This window comes from Hippopotamus amphibius, chromosome 13 (genome assembly GCF_030028045.1).
Source record: "Hippopotamus amphibius kiboko isolate mHipAmp2 chromosome 13, mHipAmp2.hap2, whole genome shotgun sequence".
Taxonomy (NCBI): domain Eukaryota; kingdom Metazoa; phylum Chordata; class Mammalia; order Artiodactyla; family Hippopotamidae; genus Hippopotamus; species Hippopotamus amphibius.
Genome location: NC_080198.1, coordinates 23,910,805 through 23,931,396, shown reverse-complemented (window position 1 = coordinate 23,931,396; position 20,592 = coordinate 23,910,805). Strand labels below are relative to the sequence as shown.

The following is a 20,592-nucleotide window of genomic DNA, read 5'->3' as shown; positions in this document are numbered from 1 at the left end:
AAAAATATCCTGGTAAATATCATTTTAAATAGCTCCACAGTGTTTCTACCTTTGAACCTGATGCTCAAGCCTCTATCACAATTGGCTCAACCAGGAGCCAAGACCTCATTATGCTACTGCCATTCAGTGCTCGAAGTGGCTGGTGGATTGCTGCTTAAAGAGGTTCAGAGTGCAAGATGCTTTGACACAGCTGACTTGATACACATATCACAGACTGGGTAGTGTCAATTATTTGAAAGAATTCACATGAATTAGGGTATTATAGGTTGTCAGCTGTCCTATTTGTAGTTTAGTAAGTGAGGAGGTGTTTAATCAAGATACCCCTTCCATACGGAAGATGCCCCATCACTTGTATATCTCAAGACCAATTCTCTTTCTGTGCACCCCATCAGGTGCCACTTGGCTTTCATCTTTTGTGCAGAAACTAATGATCAGACTGCCGTGAGCAATGATGACCTGAGCCCAGATTTTTTTTTTTTAAACACCAGGATTCCAAGTAGGGATGTTATGAGGTCAGATTTGTCTCAGGCCTGGCTTCTAGAGACAGAGGTTTATAGTGGTTAGAAATTGGAAAAGCATCAAGACCTACAGTCAACTACCCCTACTCTGTTCCTGCCATGTACCAATAAATCTGCTTAGTTAATGGAGGACAAATAAAGGCACTCAAGCTTCTTGGGGACTATCCAGTCGGCTTGGCAGAACTGTTTCAATGCATGTTACCCCCAAGGTCTTTCTATTTCTGTGCCCACATCTATATTTTCAGGTTATATCATGATTTGCTATTCTTATTTGTTGAAAGATCAAGATATTAAAACATTGGCTATTTTTTAAAGGAAATATTGACTTTTCCCCCACAATCTTCTTTTGTTTCAGTGAGGACTACTATAGATGGATAAAATATTTTGAAGTGGATGAAATTAGCTGATTTTAATAAACGAATATGTAAAAATAGGTAAATTTATTCCAGATATTGCAACTATAGGTCAGCCACTAGCCTAATCCATTCTAATCGAGAAAATGGAAATTTTCACCGACTCGAATTCTTAGAGTGATTTAATCCTAACCAGTCATTTTATAGATAAGAGCTATGTTTATGATAAGACAACTACCAAGAACCAAGCTAGGGTAACAGACCAGGACTCCTCCTTTCTCTAGTGCTTCTTGTGGAAGGGTTGTGCTACTGTTACAAGATAAGCCATAATTTTTTTTTTTTTTAATTATCACCTTGAAAAATTTTAGGCTTCTGAGTTCAATGAATGAGAAAGCTTCAGAAAGGTCCATACAGACAGTTTTAGAAAGCATTCAACTAACACAAACTTTTTTGTAAATATTCTGTTAGACTTGGTAGCACAAGGAGGAAAATACAGAGCTATAACTCTAAACTATTAAAGAAAGAAGATGGTCTTCAAAGTCATAACATTATAGACTGGAGTAACTCATGCCTTATGCAGCCATTACATTTTGAGTTACTATGTAAGGTCAAACCCCCACATAGTCAAAAATATTATTAAACAGTTCTGGGTCACTGCATTAACACAAGGAACATATATCATAGCCTCTGTGAATGGTGCCTCCCGGGAATGTGCAAATCCTAATCTGTACAGCCTTATCCAAAGGCCTTGTCCTTGAAGATGTTTTCATCAAATACAGCCTACCTAAGCTTGAGCACAGATAGCCCTGAACATATATATAAAAATATAATGCAGTGAGTAATAAACGCTATATAATACAAAATACATATATGTAATATATAATCAGAGTATTTATTATTTTCCATCTTTTTCTCTCTTAGGGAATACTGTAAAATTTGCATAAGTTAGTTGAACACATGTTTTATTTCCACTGTATCTCTACTTACAAAGGTATGAGATAAAAGGATGCTGCCATCAAATGATATTATACAGCATACAGCATCAAATGATATTAAAGTATTACACAAATTCTCCTATTTGTCTTTATAAGCAATCGGCCATAATTATGGAGCAGTGTCAAGGCCAAGTACTAAGTGAAGAAAATACAGAGATTCTTACACGTATCATTTTGAAGAGAAAGAAAAGATGCTGATCGTTCTTGATTTCCTTCTACAAACATTTCCCTCCTGCCCCTTTAAGATAGATGGATGAAGTTAAAATACTCTTGCCAAGAAGCATGAAAAACAGACCAGGGAAAAGACCATCTCTTCCCCAAGCACTATGTGGTCAGAGTTCGAATTTGGGCGATCCTTCCAAATTTCTCCTGAGAATAGAAAGCTTCTCGTAACTCTTTGCAAAAGCCTGCCCCAGCCGTCTTTCCCCAAGTGCACTGAGGGGGAATATCATCCGGTCCTTACCTGTAAAGCTACTGTTCATTTCAGGAGCGTCATCCCCTTCCTCATTCTCCGCGTGGACTATGCCAGCATTTTGCATATCATTGTAGGACTTGGTTCGCTTTGGGGTCGACTGCTTGGAGCCAGAATGAAAGCTTTGCAAGGCATCCGTCGTGATCACTTTCCCACTGACTGGCTGGCTAGGAGGTTTGGGTGTCCCATAATAGTTTCCTAGGTGATGGAGAGACACATTTGCATGTTTCAGAAAGAATACTTTGTTTTCCTCAAGACCGCAAATCCAAATCTCTTAGCCCATTAAAACAAATTTTTTTTTTAAACTAGAAAACACGAACAAACTGTATTTCATTTCTGGAATGGGTTAGAAAACATGTCAGTCCTACCCAGTTAGACATGGTGGTTTCGGAAGCCAGGAGGAACGCTGCATTGCGGTGGGCAAAGAACCTACTAGGGCTAAAAACAAAGGCGGCTGTGCTGAATGCCAGAGCTTCACCCTCGTCACATTTGAATTTCAATTGGTCACCTTTTTACATATATGCACCAGCATAATGCGGAATCCAATTTAGAGAGAGTGGCACACAAAATAACAAAGTCATGACTGCCAGCACCCTTGCGGGCCAACAAAGTTGAGGTCACCCTCCATGAATAAGGGGACTCCTCAAGAGGGAACCCGGGCAATATTTTTTTAAAAAGGAGAGTGAACACCACGTGGCGCCTCTTTAACTGAATGGCAGGCCTGACTCTCAAGGTCATGTGCGGTTGGAACAAACCCTTGCCCAGTGTTAATAGGAAACTCTGTGTTGACGGTGGCACAGTGGCACCCCTCACAGGTCACTCGTTTAGTAAGTGCCCGTTTTCACTTCTAGCCACTTTCTCCCAGAGTTTGCCTTAGGTCTGCCTGTCGTGTGCTAAGTGAGCCTGAGCGGTACCTGCATGGGTTTTTACATTCTAATTTGTATTTTAATATGTGTATACTTTTAATGTGATGGTAGTAATATATAACGTTTACTTCTCAAATTTAAGTGATAAAGCCATACGTCATAAAATTGACCTTTTTAAATGAAGTTTAAACCTGAAGTTTAAAAAAGCAGCTATATTTAATAAGAAATTGAGTAAATAATAGCAACGGTAGCGATGAGTTTCCTTTTGAATACTTAAGTTAAAAAACTGAGTTCTTTTAAAGAAAACTTCAAGTAAATAATAGACACTATGTCAAGATACAGACAAAATCGTGAAGGTGAGTCATGAATGGGCAAAGTTTGAAAAATACAGCTTAATAATCAATAATATTCAGTGACTACATGATAAAAAACATCAGCATCAGAATGCCACTGATCCATTCACCATCTCACATCTTTCAGAGTAAGGCCAGGAAGATAGATTATATTGAGCCCTTCAAAAAATGCCAAGTAGGGACCTTCCCTGGTGGTCCAGTGGTTAAGAATTCGCCTTCCAATGCAGGGGACGCGGGTTTGATCCCTGGTTGGGGAACTGAGATCCCACATGCCACAGGGCAACTAAACCCATGAGCCACAACTAGAGAGAAGCCCATGCACCAAAACTGCTGAGCCCACGTACTGCACAGCCTGCGTGCTGCAACTAGAGAGAATCCTGCACGTCGCAATGAAGACCCAACGCAGCTGAAATCAAAAAAACACAAAACAAAACAATGAAACAGGACTTCCCTGGTGGCGCAGTGGTTAAGAAGCCACCTGCAATGCAGGGAACTTGGGTTTGATCCCTGGGCCAGGAGGATTCCACATGCTGTGGAGCAACTAGGCCCATGTGCCACAACTACTGAGCCTGCACTCTAGAGCCCACGAGCCACAACTATTGAGCCTGTGCGCCACAGCTGCTGAGGCCCGTTCACCTGGAGACGTGCTCTGCAATAGGAGATGCCACTGCAATGAGAAAACCGCTCATCACAACGAAGAGTAGCCTCTGCCTGCCACAACTGGAGAAAGCCCGTGCACAGCAATGAGGCCCCAACACAGCCAATAAGTAAATAAATAAATAAATAAATAAATAAATTTTTATACATATATAAAATATATATATATATAAAACCGAACCAAAAAAACCCTAAGTAACGTTTGTAATTCTATGCTTAGTAAAGTACTGTTTCTTCCCAAGAATCTTACCCCATTGTCTAACCTCAGCACATAACCATATAAAATACACAAGCACGAACAAAAAGGGAAACAGTAATGCGCTGCTCAGCATGAGACACTCAGGTGATAAAAAATCTATATCCATTAAATTTACCTTCATAATTAAAATTTCTTTTGTAACATTACTTCTCTAAAATCTTTTTGAATCATCAAATTTCTGAATAGACGCGCCCACTTTCTTTGAGAGTGGTGTAAACGGCATGTTTCAGCAGGGCAATCCTGAAAACGCATATTAAAAAGCGCAGCAGACTAACGGGCACCACATTTGAATCTGAAGGAAACCAGACAGAAACCTGAGAAGTGCATTCTGGTGGTTTGCACTGAACCTGATCATTACACTTCTTTCCCAGAAGGTGATGGTTCAACCTCTTCAAAAAACTTCTTTCAGGTTTCCAACTTAAAAGTATAGGGATTGAACACAACCAGCTTGAAGAAAAGGCAACCATGTGTGTTTTTAGGGACCAACACAAGCATAGGGAAGGATGAACACCTGTATGAGCCAAGACTCAACCGCATTTCTAAAGAGGGTACACCAAAGGATGTCCCCTGCCTTGATGAAGTTGGAATGCAGCTGCAGTGTTGACTATTTTCATGAACTGAAGAATGATAATGGGGTTTAGTAAAGTAAAACAGCTAACTATTTACAAAGTAATCTTCACCGTGGACAAAAAAAATAGAGACAAAGCTCTAACTATTCTGATTCTAATTCCTTATGATCACTATCATACCAAAACATCATGTACGTTTTTGAGTTAGAGGTTAAAGTAAGACCCATGTCTACAAATAAGAATCTTCCACTGAAAGACGTGACTAAAAGATAGGGCCCTTTATTCATAATTTTATAATTATAATTCTGCAATCATTACCACTTATTTTCAGTGCCATTAAGCTAAGGCAATGTTCATGAAACTGCTGTCATTTAAAAATCAATTAAAACTCAGGTACCCTCAGCTTATGACAGAAATAAATGTTTGAAAAAGAAAAGTTCTACCTAAATTTCATAAATATGTGTGGATTTTCCTCAGTTGTCAAGTTCAGAGTCTTTTTTAAAATTAATTAATTAATTAATTATTAATTAATTTATTTATTTGCTTCACTGAGTCTTCGTTGCTGCACACAGGCTTTCTCTAGTTGCGGAGCATGGGCTCTAGAAGCATGGGCTTCAGTAGTTGCGGCACACAGCCTCAACAGTTTTGGCTCATGGGCTCTAGAGCACGGGCTCAATAGTTGTGGCACATGGGCTTAGTTTGCTCCGCGGCATGTGGGATCTTCCTGGCCCAGTGATCGAACCCGTGTCCCCTGCATTGGCAGGCGGATTCTTAACCACTGCACCACCTAGGAAGTTCCAGAGTTTTCTTTTTTTTTTTTCTTTTCCTTTAATTTTTTCAATTAATTTTATTTATTTACTTATTTGCTGTGTTGGGTCTTCGCTGCTGCACAGGCTTTCTCTAGTTGCGGTGAGTGGGGGCTACTCTTCATTGTGGTGTGCAGGCTTCTCATTGAGGTGGCCTCTCTTGTTGTGGAGCACGGGCTCTAGGCACACAGGCTTCACTAGGTGTGGCGCACAGGCTTAATTTGCTCCACAGCATGTGGGATCTTCCCAGCCCAGGGATCGAACCCGTGTCCCCTGTATTGGCAGGCAGATTCTTAACCACTGTGCCATCCCAGAGTCTTTCTTAAGTTAATAAATGATTAGCAGATTTCTCAACACAATTACAAACTCCCCCAAACAACCTGCTTATTTATCACTGTTTCCTGTCTCTGGAAATTAGCTTAAGATCGATTGGAGACAGATAAAGTACGTATTATTAAGTTGAACCGTAGACAATTGCTGTTGTAAAAGACAAACTGCCTAATTCAGCAATTTCATTTGGGCTAATCTAATGTATAGGCATTGGCAGTGCTTGGCACGTGGCAGGGACAAAGAACTTGGACGAGGACAGCCTGGGATTCAAATCTCAGCTTCACCACTAACTGGTTATATAATCCTGGACAAGTCATTTCACCATTTTTTAAAAAGTCTTCATCCTCCTCTGTAAAATTGGGAATTTTAAGAATACCGGGATTCTACCTAGAGCACCTATTATGAGGATTCGAGACAGTCCGTTTAATACCTTTAGCACCAAATGCTTCACTACAGGGAGGCTTGATGAATGCTACATAATGTTAATAGTGTATGTTTCTAATCTTTAAAATGAGGTTCCCTGCACCTTGTTAGAAGGATTTATGAGACAATGTGTCTGAAGTGCTTGCCACATGGTAACTGAGTACCAAGCGATGCCAATGACCAAATAACCTTGGGCATGTTATTTACTCTCAGTCTCATCCTTTCTCTGTGAAATGGGAGTGGCAGCACGAGCTCTAACAACATCACAGAATTATCATGAAAATCAAAGGATGTAACTCTCTTGAAGGTATCCTGTCAACTATAAGGTGTTATAAACATGAGACGGTGTAATTATTCAAACTTCTCCAGCATTTCGAATTTCTCATATCGCCTACAACCTTTACAGAAAAGCTTCTCTCTAGTAGTTTTCTAAGGGCAGAGGGTTTAACTTTCCTTTGCAGATATATTTTAAAAAATCATCTGAATAGTGACCCACATTTAAAAATGGAATATTTCTGATCAAAATCTGGATGTAGTGGGAAGTGTTCTTGACAAACTGTAAGGTCTGGTTCCTTGGACTTGTCTTATAGGCAGTGTTGGTGACAAGTATGTGACCAAATTGACCAGGAATACACTGAACTGAATTAAGGATTTCTGCACAGAGTTTTTGGCTCCTACCCTTGGTCTGCCCAGCCCTTGCCAGACAAACACCTGGGCTTCAGTCTAGAAGAGTGCCTTAAGTCTGTTGCAATGCAAAGGTCTGGGCAGATAAAGGGCGTGCACACAGGAGGGATAGAAGAAAACCTTAAACTTCAAAAAATCCTCTATAATTCACAGACTGAGTGAATTAATTTGGGGTGAATCTGGTTTCGGACCCTACGCTTTTGGCTGATGAGGTCATGCCATGATCCCAAATTGTCTTTCCACGCAACCAAGGCAAGATGGCTCATGCAGTCCCCTGTTTGCCATAGTTACCAAAAGCACTGCCTCTACCCGCCCTATATACTCTCTCATTCCACCCCCAGGCATTTAAATTCAACCCCCTCATCTCCAGGAAACTCTCCACCTCATCAATCATTTCCACTCTGATCACCATCAGGCTAAGCCTGGCCATGGCAGAAACACAAACCTTACCGAGAGTGTGCACAAGAGACTCCCTGTGAAGCATATGCAGATCACTTAATGGTATCACTTAATGGTATTACATAAAAATCATTTGAAGAATTACAAATGAATAAAAGATTAATTTGGGTTATCACTTGGCAAGCTGCATGGTTTCTAAGAGACACAAGCCTGACCATCCCACAGTCCCCATGTTAGCCAACATACACTTCCTGAGGTGGCTGGGCTCCCTCCCAAGTGACAAGGCGTGTGTCCCTGCTGCTATTTTCAGAACTGGCTCCACAATACAACTCAGCAGGGATGGTGGCTGGGGAGGGAGGGGAGGGCAGGGAAGACACAAGAGGAAGCCACTGCTGGCCGTAATTAACAGGCACACTCTTTGGTCATGACCAAGCCAAAGAAAACATTTTCTGACACGCATTTAAAAATTAATGGGAACTGCAAATCAATTTTTAGAGCTTGATAAAATATTGAAGAAGGGCCGTAACCCTGAGTTTTAAGCCAGAATGAATCAAATCCGTACAGCCTCTCACTTTGTACAGATTTAGTACTCATTCATTCATTTCCTTACCGTGCACCTCTTGTTATGCCTGGCACTATGCTGGAAAGGTAAAAAAAAATGGGACTAAAACATCATCTTCACAAATGCTCTGCGTGGTATACACTGGTTTTTTAAACTTTGTGCAAGTAATAGTTACATTAAATGGAGATTCTCTTTCAGTAGGTCAAGGTGGGGCCTGAAAATGTGAATGTTGCTGAATTTATCACATTGCTTAATGAATTAATACCTGTCTTTAACTCTAGACTGTAAGCTCCATGAAGGCAGGAACCACATGTGTTCTGTGCACCACTGCATTCCCAAACCAAACATGGTGCCAGGCGCACAGTGTCACTCAGTGATTCTTTGCAGAATGAGTAACCAAAGAAGTGGACACAGAATACAGGAATCCCAACTGAGGATGCTGCTCAGTACCTATATTGCGGATCCAGTTTTTAATCACATGACTCATGGCAGTTTCTCTCCAGTCCATCAATTCGACCTGAATGATCTCAGATCCACATCACTTCACTCTGCCAGTTGCTGGCTCAACACATGATGGTATCATTCATAAAACTCCCATCGCTTTCTTTTTACTCTTCCTTTAGCAACCCGCTCCACCCTACAAATTTATGATTTGCATGCACAGAAGGACAATAAGCCCATGTCCTATAATTAGAGATTTGTTCTTGCCAGTGCTGTTTGGCTTTGAATTTAAGACCAAGAAGGGCAACATGAGTTAATAGCGTTGTGACCCTGAGCAAAGTAAGGGACCTTTCTCTTCCCAGCCTCAGTTCTCATGGTATAAAGACTAGTACCCACCTAGCAGAGTTTTTATGCAGATTAAATTAGATCATATGTATAAAGCACCCAGCATTGTGCTTGGCACAATATTAGCACATAATAAACCTAGTAGTCTCAAATTGTGCCTGATGCTGTGAGCAGATAACAGCTCTAAGATGTAAAAGGAGGTATTGTTATCACAGTATATATTTAAAAAACATTAACAAAAAGTTACATTTACCGTGCTTCTATCATATGTCACTACCTACACGTTCACTTATTCTAATCATTACTAACAATCCTACAGAAAAAAAACCCCATCAATATTCCCATTTTCAGATGAAGAAACTGAGATTCACACAATGCACAAGTGATGACTGCCCTTTAAACACGGATCTGTCTCCATCATTAATGCTCTCAACTCCAGGAGTCGCTGGGGATCTCTGAGCAGAAAATTAAGTAAAAACGTCCCTGGCCTCAGCCTCCTCGTCTTCGCAGGCAGAGGAACAGACAATTGTCGAACAGATTTTCTTTGGTTCTTTCATTATCAACAGAGAACACTCGGTGGCGGAGTTTGCCAACAGAGCTTATCGCAACAGACGGCTGCTGAGGCCTGCCAAAGAACAGGACTCCAGACGGTCTCGTCTTCCTCAATGACAAACAAGAACTCTCTTCACCCCTGCTTTATCTCCATGTCCCCCCAAAGTAGACCCTTGGCAGCTGCCTTTTTGCAGACCTTCTAGGAAGCGGAACAGTACCATTATTGAAGGCTGACACCCCCCTTCCTAATTAACATGCAGAGATATGCAACCCATAACTCCAACTGGAAATGTCACACTGGCACCGCACTTCCATGCTGAGGGAAAACCTTTGCAAGGCTCAAAGTGTATAATCAGCCTCTTCTACCCAGAGGCATTTGTAAAACAGGCATGTTTGGAATCACCCCCACTGAATAGTTCAGCCCTTGTAAACTCTCTCCCAGAGAAGTCCCAAAGGCTGGCTGAGGCAGCAACCTGTCTTGTTGAGCGAAAAGGTCAACAGGAATTAAAAAAAAACAAAACAAAAAACAGGAAAGCAAGGCTAAGAGGAGATGGTGCCACTGATATATTTCAAGAACCCTATCAAATTAAGTTAGCTCAGTGTCACAATTAGAAGTTGGGCAAAGGAAGAAGAAAGACACGTTTACTCTTGTCTTCTTTGCCTTGCCTTGCCTTGCCTTGCCAATTCCACCCAGTGACAGAATGAGGAGTTGGCTCAAACTGCAGAGCCAAGACCAATTATGAGCTCCACTAATAACTTCTATGCCTTATGAGGGGCAATAGTTAGGTTCCTTATACAGTCAGAAAGGGCCTCTACTCTGCTGCAGGATATGCATTATGTACCAGGCATTACAGATGGTGAGGGTGGAAAATTTGATCATGGAGCCCCTGACCTCACTCCCTCCCCAAACCTGGCCCTTTCTAGTGCTGCTGCTTTTTCTTCTTCTTCTTAATATTTATTTATTTATTTATTTATTTATTTATTTATTTATTTAATTTTTGGCTGCATTGGGACTTAGTTGCAGCACATGGGATCTTTGTTGTGGCATGTGGGCTCTTTGTTGCAGGGCACAGGCTTCTCTCTAGTTGTGGCATGTGGGCTCCAGAGTGTGTGGGCTCTGTAGTTCTGGCACGTGGGCTTAGTTGCCCCGTGGCATTTGGGATCTTAGTTCCCTGACCAGGGATCAAACCCACGTCCCCTGCATTGGAAGGTGGATTCTTAACCACTGGACCACGAGGCAAGTCCCTCCAGTGCATCTTACCGCAGCAAATAGTGCCAGCATCTACCCAGTTTTCTAAGACAGAAACTAGGACTCATCCTAGGAGGAACAGCATCACCTGAATCTTCTACTTCCTTCTTATGATAACCAATACATTACAAAGTCCACATAAATATCTCATATGCTGGATAAAATAATGTGGAACTCCTCTAAAAACTGTAATATTTTCTAAGATACCTACACTAATAAAAGAGCATGTCTCCCCCACCCCAATCACATATATAATATATCTCAAGAGTCAGTCAACTTACCACCACTACCAATGTAGTCTAAAGCTAACTCCATGTAGGTCTGCCAGATAAAATGCAAGACTGGTATTCTGTATTTTTACTTGCTAAATCTAGCAACCTAACTCCAGCTCAACCACCAGAGCTCTCCTCAATACTACTTCTACATGGGAAGCATTTCCCAACTCCAGAGACATCAAATCTCCCCATCCTATGGTCTGCTTTACACATCTTGACAACTGTAACACAGCTACCAATGTATATTTATTTCTGAGATTATTTACATAATGTGTCTCACGAACTAGACTGTAAGACCCGTAAGGAAAACAGTCGTGTCTGGTTTTGCTCAGCATTTTACCTTCAATGAATAAATGAATGAATGTACAAACTAGCAAGAGAATCTACAAGAAAAGTATCCATTTCCAGGCAGCAGACTCGGGGAAGACTGGCATCCTAGTCCTGCCTGGGAAATGACCCGAGTGATGGGTATTTGGCCATGTTGGGTCCCCAATTCCCTTTCGTGTCTTAGACCACACTCTCTCTGGATCTCAGTTCTGTCTTCTGAAGAGATGAGCTCTACTGCCTTTCCAGCTTTAAAATTTTACAACCCTGCAATTCTACACCCCAAACAAATATTGGACCTGAAAGAATATTCGGACTGTTATCAGGCCTTGAGGGTTTTATTGGTTCACTCTACTTGCCTGCCCTATCATACATCACAGAATATACATAAAGAAGATCACCTCTCCTCTGTAGTAATATCCTCTTTGGGAGGATTCAAATTATGCTTCCCTAAAGGAGCTTAACTCTTAAAGATGCGCTCAGCTCTCTGAAGTCAGATTAGTAAGAAGGGAAAGATCTTCTTGAACAGGTCTTCACCCATCCTTGTAGGTTCTTTCATTCTAGAACTGCCCTGGAAAATACAGCAGCCATCAGACACACGGGACTATTTAAGGCTAAATTAGTTTAAATTAAATTTAAAATCCAGTTTCTCAGCCACGAAAACCACATGTGGCCAGTGGCTGCCATGTTGTACAGCTCAGAATACTAAACATTTCCATCCCTGAAGAAAGTCCTACTGGATGGCATTGGTTCTACGGGAAGCAAGAAATGGTTCCCTGCTTCTCCATCTCTGGGACCAACGTTCTGACCTTCTCTTGGCTCACTGCATTTGCTCTCTCTGAATTCACGCTTTGTGGCTGGTGATGAAATACATGAACTCATGAGATCCTCTGACAAGCTTCAGGTCAAAGGTACTTCCTTCAGGAGATCGACTCTGATGTGAGATTCGATGTAGCACCCTTGCTAGATGCTTCTGGGGCACCCTTGTAGTTTCCTTCTCAGAATACTCATCATATCTCATGAAATTGTTCAAATTTCATTTGTCTCCTAAGACTGAGGGGCTATAGAGACCCCAGAGCCAGATAAACCTGGGTTAGATTCCCAGCTCTATCTCGGGCTCATCCCATGAACTTAGAAAAGACAGTGGGCGTCTCTGGGCCCTCATACTCTTCTTCTGTGAAATGGTGATAAACTCTACCCAGCTCATAGGATTACTGGGTCATTAAGTGAGTTGGTACACATAATGCGCTTTGAAAAGCACCCAGCACATAGTACACACTGGACAAACACTGGCAGAAATAAATCACTAAAAAGCATAAGCACCTTCAAAGGCACAGCTGCTGTGGTCTTCTGCCCTGTGCATCACACCCTGTGCCTGGGACAACGCTGAAATGAACTGTGTGAGCACAGAAGGGCTGGCTTTAAAACTGTACTGCCAAGAACTTGCTCGATAGATCTATTCAAAACAGTGTAGCGAGACATTTGTACAGGGATGTCCATGGCGGCACAGTTTACAAAACACCAAAAAAAGTGAGGGAGGGGAGAGGCACCCTAAATGTCCATCTGCAGGGGACAAGTTAAGTAAACTACATATATCCATACAAAGGGATATATTGCAGCATTTATAAAGAATGAGGTGGAATTGTGTGGGGTAATGAAAGATCTCCAAGATGCGTTAAGTGCAATGGACAAGAATGCAATGAAATAAACAAGAATGCATATGTTTATGCGTGTATATCTACGTTTTCTGAATTTTTGCACTAGACCCTTTAACAGTGGTTTCCTGTGAGGAGAGGGAGAATCAACTTACACTTAAACGTGGTTAAGTTCTTTACTCTAGAAAGAATTCCATCATGTACATTCATGACTTTTACTGAAAACTGTTTAAAAGTGTTGCTTTGAAGAGTGATTTGTATTGTAGTATTTTCCTCTTTGGAACTAGGAGAGGCCGAGAGGGAAAAAATATGAGCAGGGGAAACAGAGAGTGAGAACCTGGGAAGTAAATAAAGATATTTTACTGGTAAATCCACTGGTTTACTGACTAGGAGGAGGGGGAGGGAATTCATCTACCAGGGTGGCAATTTCAGACCAGTCGTGTGTGTAAAATACAAGAGCTAGTGCTGACGGAGAGCTTACATGTGTCAGACACTGTGCTCAGCCCTTTCCAATTATTGTCTCATTGAATCCTACCTATGAGAAAGCACTATTATTATCCTCATTTTACCGAAGGGAGACATATAGCATTAAGCAACTTGCCGGAGGGCACGCAGCTCAACAGCAGAGGGGCTGAGACTCAAACTCTGGCAGGGACGCAGCCCAGCCTGCAGGCTCCTTAGTGTCCAACAGACAGAGCTGCTCTCAAGGGGCTGGGGCGGGGGGCAAAGACAGAGAAAGCGCTCAAAGATCTATCCTGCCCTATTCCTGTGAAAATATCTAGCATTTCACAAAAATTCCATTTAGCTTTCAGCTTACAAGAGTCAACATAATATATTCCGGTTGCTTCCAAAAACTTATGAGCCGTCTCGTATGGTAGGGAATCATACAGCTAAAAGGTCAAAAGGCTGAAGAACACAGTCAAATGGCTAAAAAATGGAGTGGGTTTATACGGGGTGTAAGAGAATTTCAGCTCCAAAATAACTGAATGACATCCACAGAAAGACGGTTTTATGGAAGGATGATTAGACATTTTCTGAAAAACTTTTTCCTGTTGCTACCCACCAAGGAGTCGGGGGAAAGTACTAATGGGCTATTTTTACAACTTTTTAGTTACATCCAGGATCATCTTCTTGGGGTTTTCAGGAAAGTGGTGCGTGAGATATGAGAGTCCAACAGCTGGGTTTGTTTCCTGGCTCTTGCCTTCTAGAACCTGCTGCACAACCTTGAGAACGTTCCTAAATGCTACCTGGCCTCGGCATTCCCATCTAAAAGGTCAGGGATAATAGCTACCTCTGTCAAAGCGATCACATTAATGGGAAAACAAAGCGACTCCACCCATGTATCACCTGTAACATAAACACCTCAATAAAATGAGTTGATTTTCTCCTGTGTCCCAGACAAGCTGTTGTCTGACCACATGGTTTTCTTTTTCAACCCAATACTCTTTGGCTTTGCACAACCACTCCCACCCTTAACCTCTCCAAAAATGCAAATGGACTTTTTTTTAATATTAGGGACGCAAGCTCCCCTGATGGGTATAATAACTGATTTCAGACAGGACAGTTCAACTTCTTAAAGCAAAGAGGATCCATACGTGCTCTGTTCTCAACCACTTGAATTTTTAACCGGATTCACAGTTAAAAGACATCATGTTGAGAAAGCTCTTGGTACATCCGCTCAGCCCCCATCGCTTCCCTCACCTCCCTCCTAGACCTTAATAAATCACTCTTGCTTCAGGCATTCTCAGATCCCCTCCTAGCCCACCATCCACCAGTCACATCCCAACACCCCAAGGGAACGATGACAACTGATAATCAGCAAATCTTCCTGAGTTCACAATCAGGAATTTGATTAATACCTAAACAATGTTAAACATATACTCACAATTTGAAAATGAACAACAGGTACAAAGATAATGCTCTTCCCTGTCCCCCCTCCAAAAAATATCAAACCAGAATCGACACGCCTAAAATTCATGGTCATTACTCAACTGCTAGCCACTGCCTGGAACAGGGGCGATTATCATATCAAAGTTATAAAACCCCAATAAAATAGTAGTCTATTTCGTATTTAAACTTTGTTTTTAAGTTTCATCTTGAAAACGCCACTGTGATTGTCCAATGAGTCTGAATTTTGAGAGTTTATAAAAAGTACACATAACACAATAACTTGCCCTAGTTATTAGGAATAGCATCATAGTATGCCAGTCTGTCTCAAATAATAACACTCAAAAGAGCAATCAAGCTATAATATTGTTTTCGGAAAATATAAGTTTAATTTTCCCCCTATGTTTGGCTTTGAGCTTGCAATCCCATGTGCAGGATCTCATCCTACAGATTTCCTTTCACCTGTGTGAAATGACATATTCACGTTATTCAACGTAGTTGTGTTTTGAAATATTTAAAACTTTATCCAAAGGGACCTAGTTAAATAAGTTATGGTTCACCTATTTGAAGAGATCACACAGCCTCTTAGAAATGAGAACAAGAAGTGCTTTATTACTGAACTGCAAAGGCCTGTAAGACATACTGTTATGTAAAAGAGCCAAGCGCCAAACAGCATGTAGTGTATACAACCTTCTGTATAAAACAGGGAAGAAATGAGAACACATATATGAAATACATACACGTATGAGTACACTTGCATGTGCTGTGTGTATTTACATTAAAAAAAATTTCAGATGGGTAATCAGAAACGAGTAACACTGGCTGTAATAACTGGGGAAAGGATAAGTGGAAATTAGGCAGGTGGAAGGCAGATCTAGGAAAGAGCTTACTCATTGAATACTTCTGAAATATTCTGCTTTATGAACCATGTAAATGTATCATCTACTCAAAAAATACATTAAATATCAACTGGTGGTTAAAAAAAAAAAAAAAGACATTCCAGTCCTTTGAGATTAAAACAACACTACCTATAAGGTCACATTTTATGACTGACTATGATTCTTCTTCCTCTTCTTTCTAATACCATACATGCCCATATTACACACACACACACACACACACACACACACACACACACACGTTTAAATCAATAAATTAAGGCAGAAAACTCCTGGAGAAAAAAAAAACCCAAATTATTTTAAAAGAGCTCCACAAAGCCTTATTCCATGTATTTTATTATTATAATCCCCTAAACTTCAACTGCAATGTCCTATAGATGTTTAGACTTCCTGAGTCCACAGAACATCTTTGCCTGGATGGCCCTGAATCCTCTGCAGTGCCCAGTAGAGAGGCATCCTCACTGCAGCCACACAGGTCAGCTCACCTTCATAGGTGCCAACTTCTAGAAGAGTCCCACTCTGCTCGAGGTCCAAGAACTCCTTCACAGTCAGAAAGTTATAGTCCACGCCAGGCACCTCTCCTTCTCTGGGAGACCGGGTTGTGCCTGCAACAGACAAGACAAAGGCATAGGAAATCATCAGTCCATTGAAACAGGAAGTGCCCCGTCCAGGTGTAATTAAAATAACCTGTTCAGTAAGCCGGAGTACCTAAGCTGACAGAACCACCTACTGAGACAGGGACCTGGCAAAGGCACCTTTTTTCTAGCAGAAAAGCATCCTCACTTCCATCCGCTGGTGTCTGGGCCCCTCAAATATGAGAAAGAGAAATCCACGCACGGCTAGGCAACCCGGGGAGATTTTTATCATGTAAAAAAATGCACAGAGTGAAAGGGGTGAACTGGATTTCATACAGACAACATTCACAATCAGCAGCTTTTAGGGCTCCAGGAAATTCTAAAAAAGTTATCCACCTTAAGCTCAGAGCCTAAGGGCTTTATATTTTTATCACAGGCCTCAAAATTCTTGCGTTCATCAATATATCCGGCAACTTCCAATGTAATAAGCCCTTTGAAGAAAATGACACCCACTGCATAAACACATCACTAGAGAAACTCAATTGCCCAAGATCTGCGGCTGGATACCTCCCAGGGATTAAAATGTTGCCACTCTCTATGTAATTAATATGTTTGGCAAAAAGAGGCCACCCATAAGTTCTGACAGGAGAAAAAGGACACTGCATTTGCTAGAAAATTCTTCCCCTGAATTAATCTCATCATTCCCTCAAAGACTAATAAATATAACAATTCTTCTTATGAAATAACACAGAGCCTCTAGAATATTTAAACCACCCAGCTCAGGTGCTGGGCGGGAGACCTATCATTTAGGCCAACCTCACCCAAAAGTGTGGAAGGAATGTGGTTCACACACAAAACAAAAAAAGAAAGTAAACCAAGAAGCAATTACAGAGTGTGTACTAGGAACCTATGTTCAATGTTAGGGGAGACCAAAAAAGAGCAAAAGGCATGACTTCTGCTCTTACATTCAAGTTAGGGGATGTGATCAACACGGGTTCATTTTGCAAGTCACCATTACCTATGGTGCTTTCAGGTCAATTTTTTTATATATATATATAAAAGCAGAGATTTTTCCGTTTTCCTAGGAACTTAATAAGCAGGGGTTTTCCCCAAGTCCTAATTCTCCCTAAACCAATTAATTAACCAGCTGTATGTTGGCACCAGTGTTCGTGGCAGAGCAGTCTCTGACTACTTGCCTGTGTGAATGGCCACGCACTTACAGCAGATATCCAGAATTCTCTTAAGTCAAAAAACTCAACACATGTTGCATATTTTACACGGGCTGAATGCATTTTTAAACAAGCCCAATTTTTCTAATAACTGAAATGTGAGTGTTATAAATAGCTGCAAATTGTCCATAGAACAATGATATTACAAACATTTGTGTATGTCCAGCACGCTGGGACTTCCTGGTAAAGAAGCCTGCTTGTGTAGTGTCCAGAAGTCTACTCCTGTACTCTTTCCTAATTTGTTCCCATTTCTGGATCCCTTGGCAGATGATGACAAGTCCCTTGAGGTACGGTCCAGCGTTTAAATTTATATCTCCAGTGTCAGGCGCACAGTGGGTGTTCCAGAAGGAGAGGGAGTGCCATGCACTGGTGTGGTGCAGGCGTGTAGAACGGGGAGGATGAGTTCACAGTCTGTCTGGCTCCCCAGCCTGGGGTCCTGGGCATGATCCTGAGCGTCTGCTGTTTCTCAGCTTCCTCATCTGTGAAATAAGGATACTACCTACACTATAGATTTGCTGTGTGTCTTGAATGAGATAAGGCTTTTAAAAGGCTAAGTTCAATAATTACTACCAGATATATAGTTTATGTTATTTTTAGAATGAAATGAGTTGGTAGACTATTATAGTTCAAATTATAAATATATATATACACACACACACATAATTACATATATTAATACATTACATATATTATTACGTTTCATTTTTTCAAGAATTATATACCTGATGGCAGCAACTTAGGCAATGGAGAAGAAGCCAAAGCTTCTACCCTAATGGAATTTATATTTTACTGTGAAAGACAGACTATAAACATGTATATGAATATAGTATAGAATTTCAAGTGTCTGAAAGTGTCCTGGAGGGAGGAAGCAAGGTGAGGAGTAGAAAAGTGAATTTAGACAGATGATCAGGAAAAACCCGGCTAAGGAGGTGTCATCTAAACTGAGAGCTGCACAAAGGTGATGGGAAAAGCATCCCAGGCTGAGGAAAGGCCAAGGGCTTAGAAGTAGGAATGGGTTTAGCATGTTGAGGGAAGAGCAAAAACTCCAGAGTTAACTGTAGCAGAGCAATGGAAAAGAGGTTAGAAATGAAAGCAAGTGGCCAGATGATGCAGGCCAAGGCAAACATTTCATATTTTATTTGAAGGATGATGGGAAGCCACTAGAGGATTCTGAGCAGGAGAGTACCATGATTTATTTTTAAAAGATCACTGAGCTATGGGCAGAAAACAGGCAGAGAAGAAGGGCGAGGTAGACAAAAATAGACACAAGAAGACAAGTTAGTTGGTTATTACAGTGTCCAGGTGAGAAAAAAATCAGGGCATGGACAAGAGCAGTGGACAGAGGTGACAAGAAGCAGTGAGATTTCCATTATGAATTGTAAACATTTTAAACAGCTATAAGGCAGTCCACAGGATGGATGTATTAAAAGTACATCAACTCATCAGCCCATACTAGGTCTATATTTTAAACACAGAACTTGAGGATGGAATAGATGGCGTGTTTAAGAAAAACAGAAGAATAAGGACTGCCATCTTATTCTCTAACTTGGGCAAATGGGTTCTGTCAGTTACAGAGATCAAGAAGATGGGGAAATGGTTTTTAGGGGGAAAAACTGAGAGTTCACTTCTGAACATGTAAAAAGTCTGAGATGCCTGTCAGACACCTGGGTGTAGACAGCTGTCGACAGCTGACTATGTAACTGAAGATCAGTGTGGTGGTTGGCCCTAAAATTGGGAATCATCAGTAACCCACTGGCATCTGAAGGCAAGAGACAGAGATAATCTGGGGGGAGAGGAAGTATAGAAAAAGTAGCCAAGAAGTTTGACTTAAACACAAAAACCTTATAATTTCTAGAAATTGGGAAGAGGAGAAAGATCCTCAGAGGAGACTGAGAGACAGCAGTCAGCAAGGCAGGAGCAGAAGAGGAGGGTGTGATGTCTCAGAGCCAAGTGCAAAAGCTGTTCAGCCGGCTACTTGGAAAACACAAACAGTCTACATCATATTGGGAAATTCCAGAGCAGGGCAAGAACAGGATCTCTGTGAAAGCTGCTGTGAAAGAATCTGCCCTAAATATGTTCTATATGGCAGCTCTCATACTCGGCCTCCACAGTAAAATTCTATTAACTTAATCTATCCCCCTGCCCCCTCTTCCAAATGAGGATACATAAGACCAAACGAAAGATCTGTTGGCTTTTTAAAGTCTTCTACGCCAAACAATAGTTTTTTTTCCTCCTAGAAGCATCTTATCGTTCCCATTTCTTCCCACGTTTTCTGAACCACTTTGTCAAAGTAACTGTAAAGGCGACAATAACCTCCGGGTCTTAATTTCCTGAAAGAATTCAAGCTCCTCAAGAACTTCAAGAATGGTACATTTTACAGGAAAAAATGAAAACGAGCAGACACCATTTTCCCCTGGAAATAAATACACTTAGAAGGGCCTCTGAGCAGCAGGGAAAGGGGGTGGGGGCGGGTTCCTCTCCACCCACAAAACCTTCAGGGTTTATTACCCAGACAAAACCTTTCCACTCCGCAGGCTAGCAGGAGGTTTACTCCCAGTTCTCCCCTGAGCAACCCGCCCTGGGTCTGGGCCCACATGACCAGGCTCCACTCGGTGACGCTAGGGAGAAAGGGCCTGGGAGGGGACTCCGCCCCCTCTTTTCTTCCAGCAGAATGACAGGCTGCCTGCTGGACACACGCCTGGCAGATGGCATTTCAAAGGTTTTTCAGGAGCCATCTGGGGTGGGTACAATTATTACAAACTACGCTTCTAACAAAGCCAGAAGGGTTACTTCCTGGCAGAAGAGAAGTAAAACAAATTCTATCATGTTTCTCAGGGACAGCATATTTAAGGAAAAACAAACAAACAAACAAAAAAAACAACACCAGTCTGACAGAGGTTGCTACAGCCTACCAA

The 20,592-nt window shown here is 41.4% G+C and overlaps 1 protein-coding gene across 16 annotated transcripts in view; it reads right to left on the bottom strand.

Moving 5' to 3' along the window:
• MAGI1 (membrane associated guanylate kinase, WW and PDZ domain containing 1) overlaps positions 1-20,592 on the bottom strand; it is a 622,148-nt gene that overhangs the window by 121,232 nt on the left and 480,324 nt on the right. For all 16 annotated transcript variants that reach the window (XM_057704360.1, XM_057704354.1, XM_057704357.1 and 13 more), the window contains exons 3-4: positions 16,359-16,478; positions 2,330-2,536 (exon numbers count right to left, since the gene is read on the bottom strand). In XM_057704360.1, coding sequence (XP_057560343.1) covers positions 2,330-2,536; positions 16,359-16,478 — 327 coding nt within the window. The remainder of the gene's footprint in view (positions 1-2,329; positions 2,537-16,358; positions 16,479-20,592) is intronic.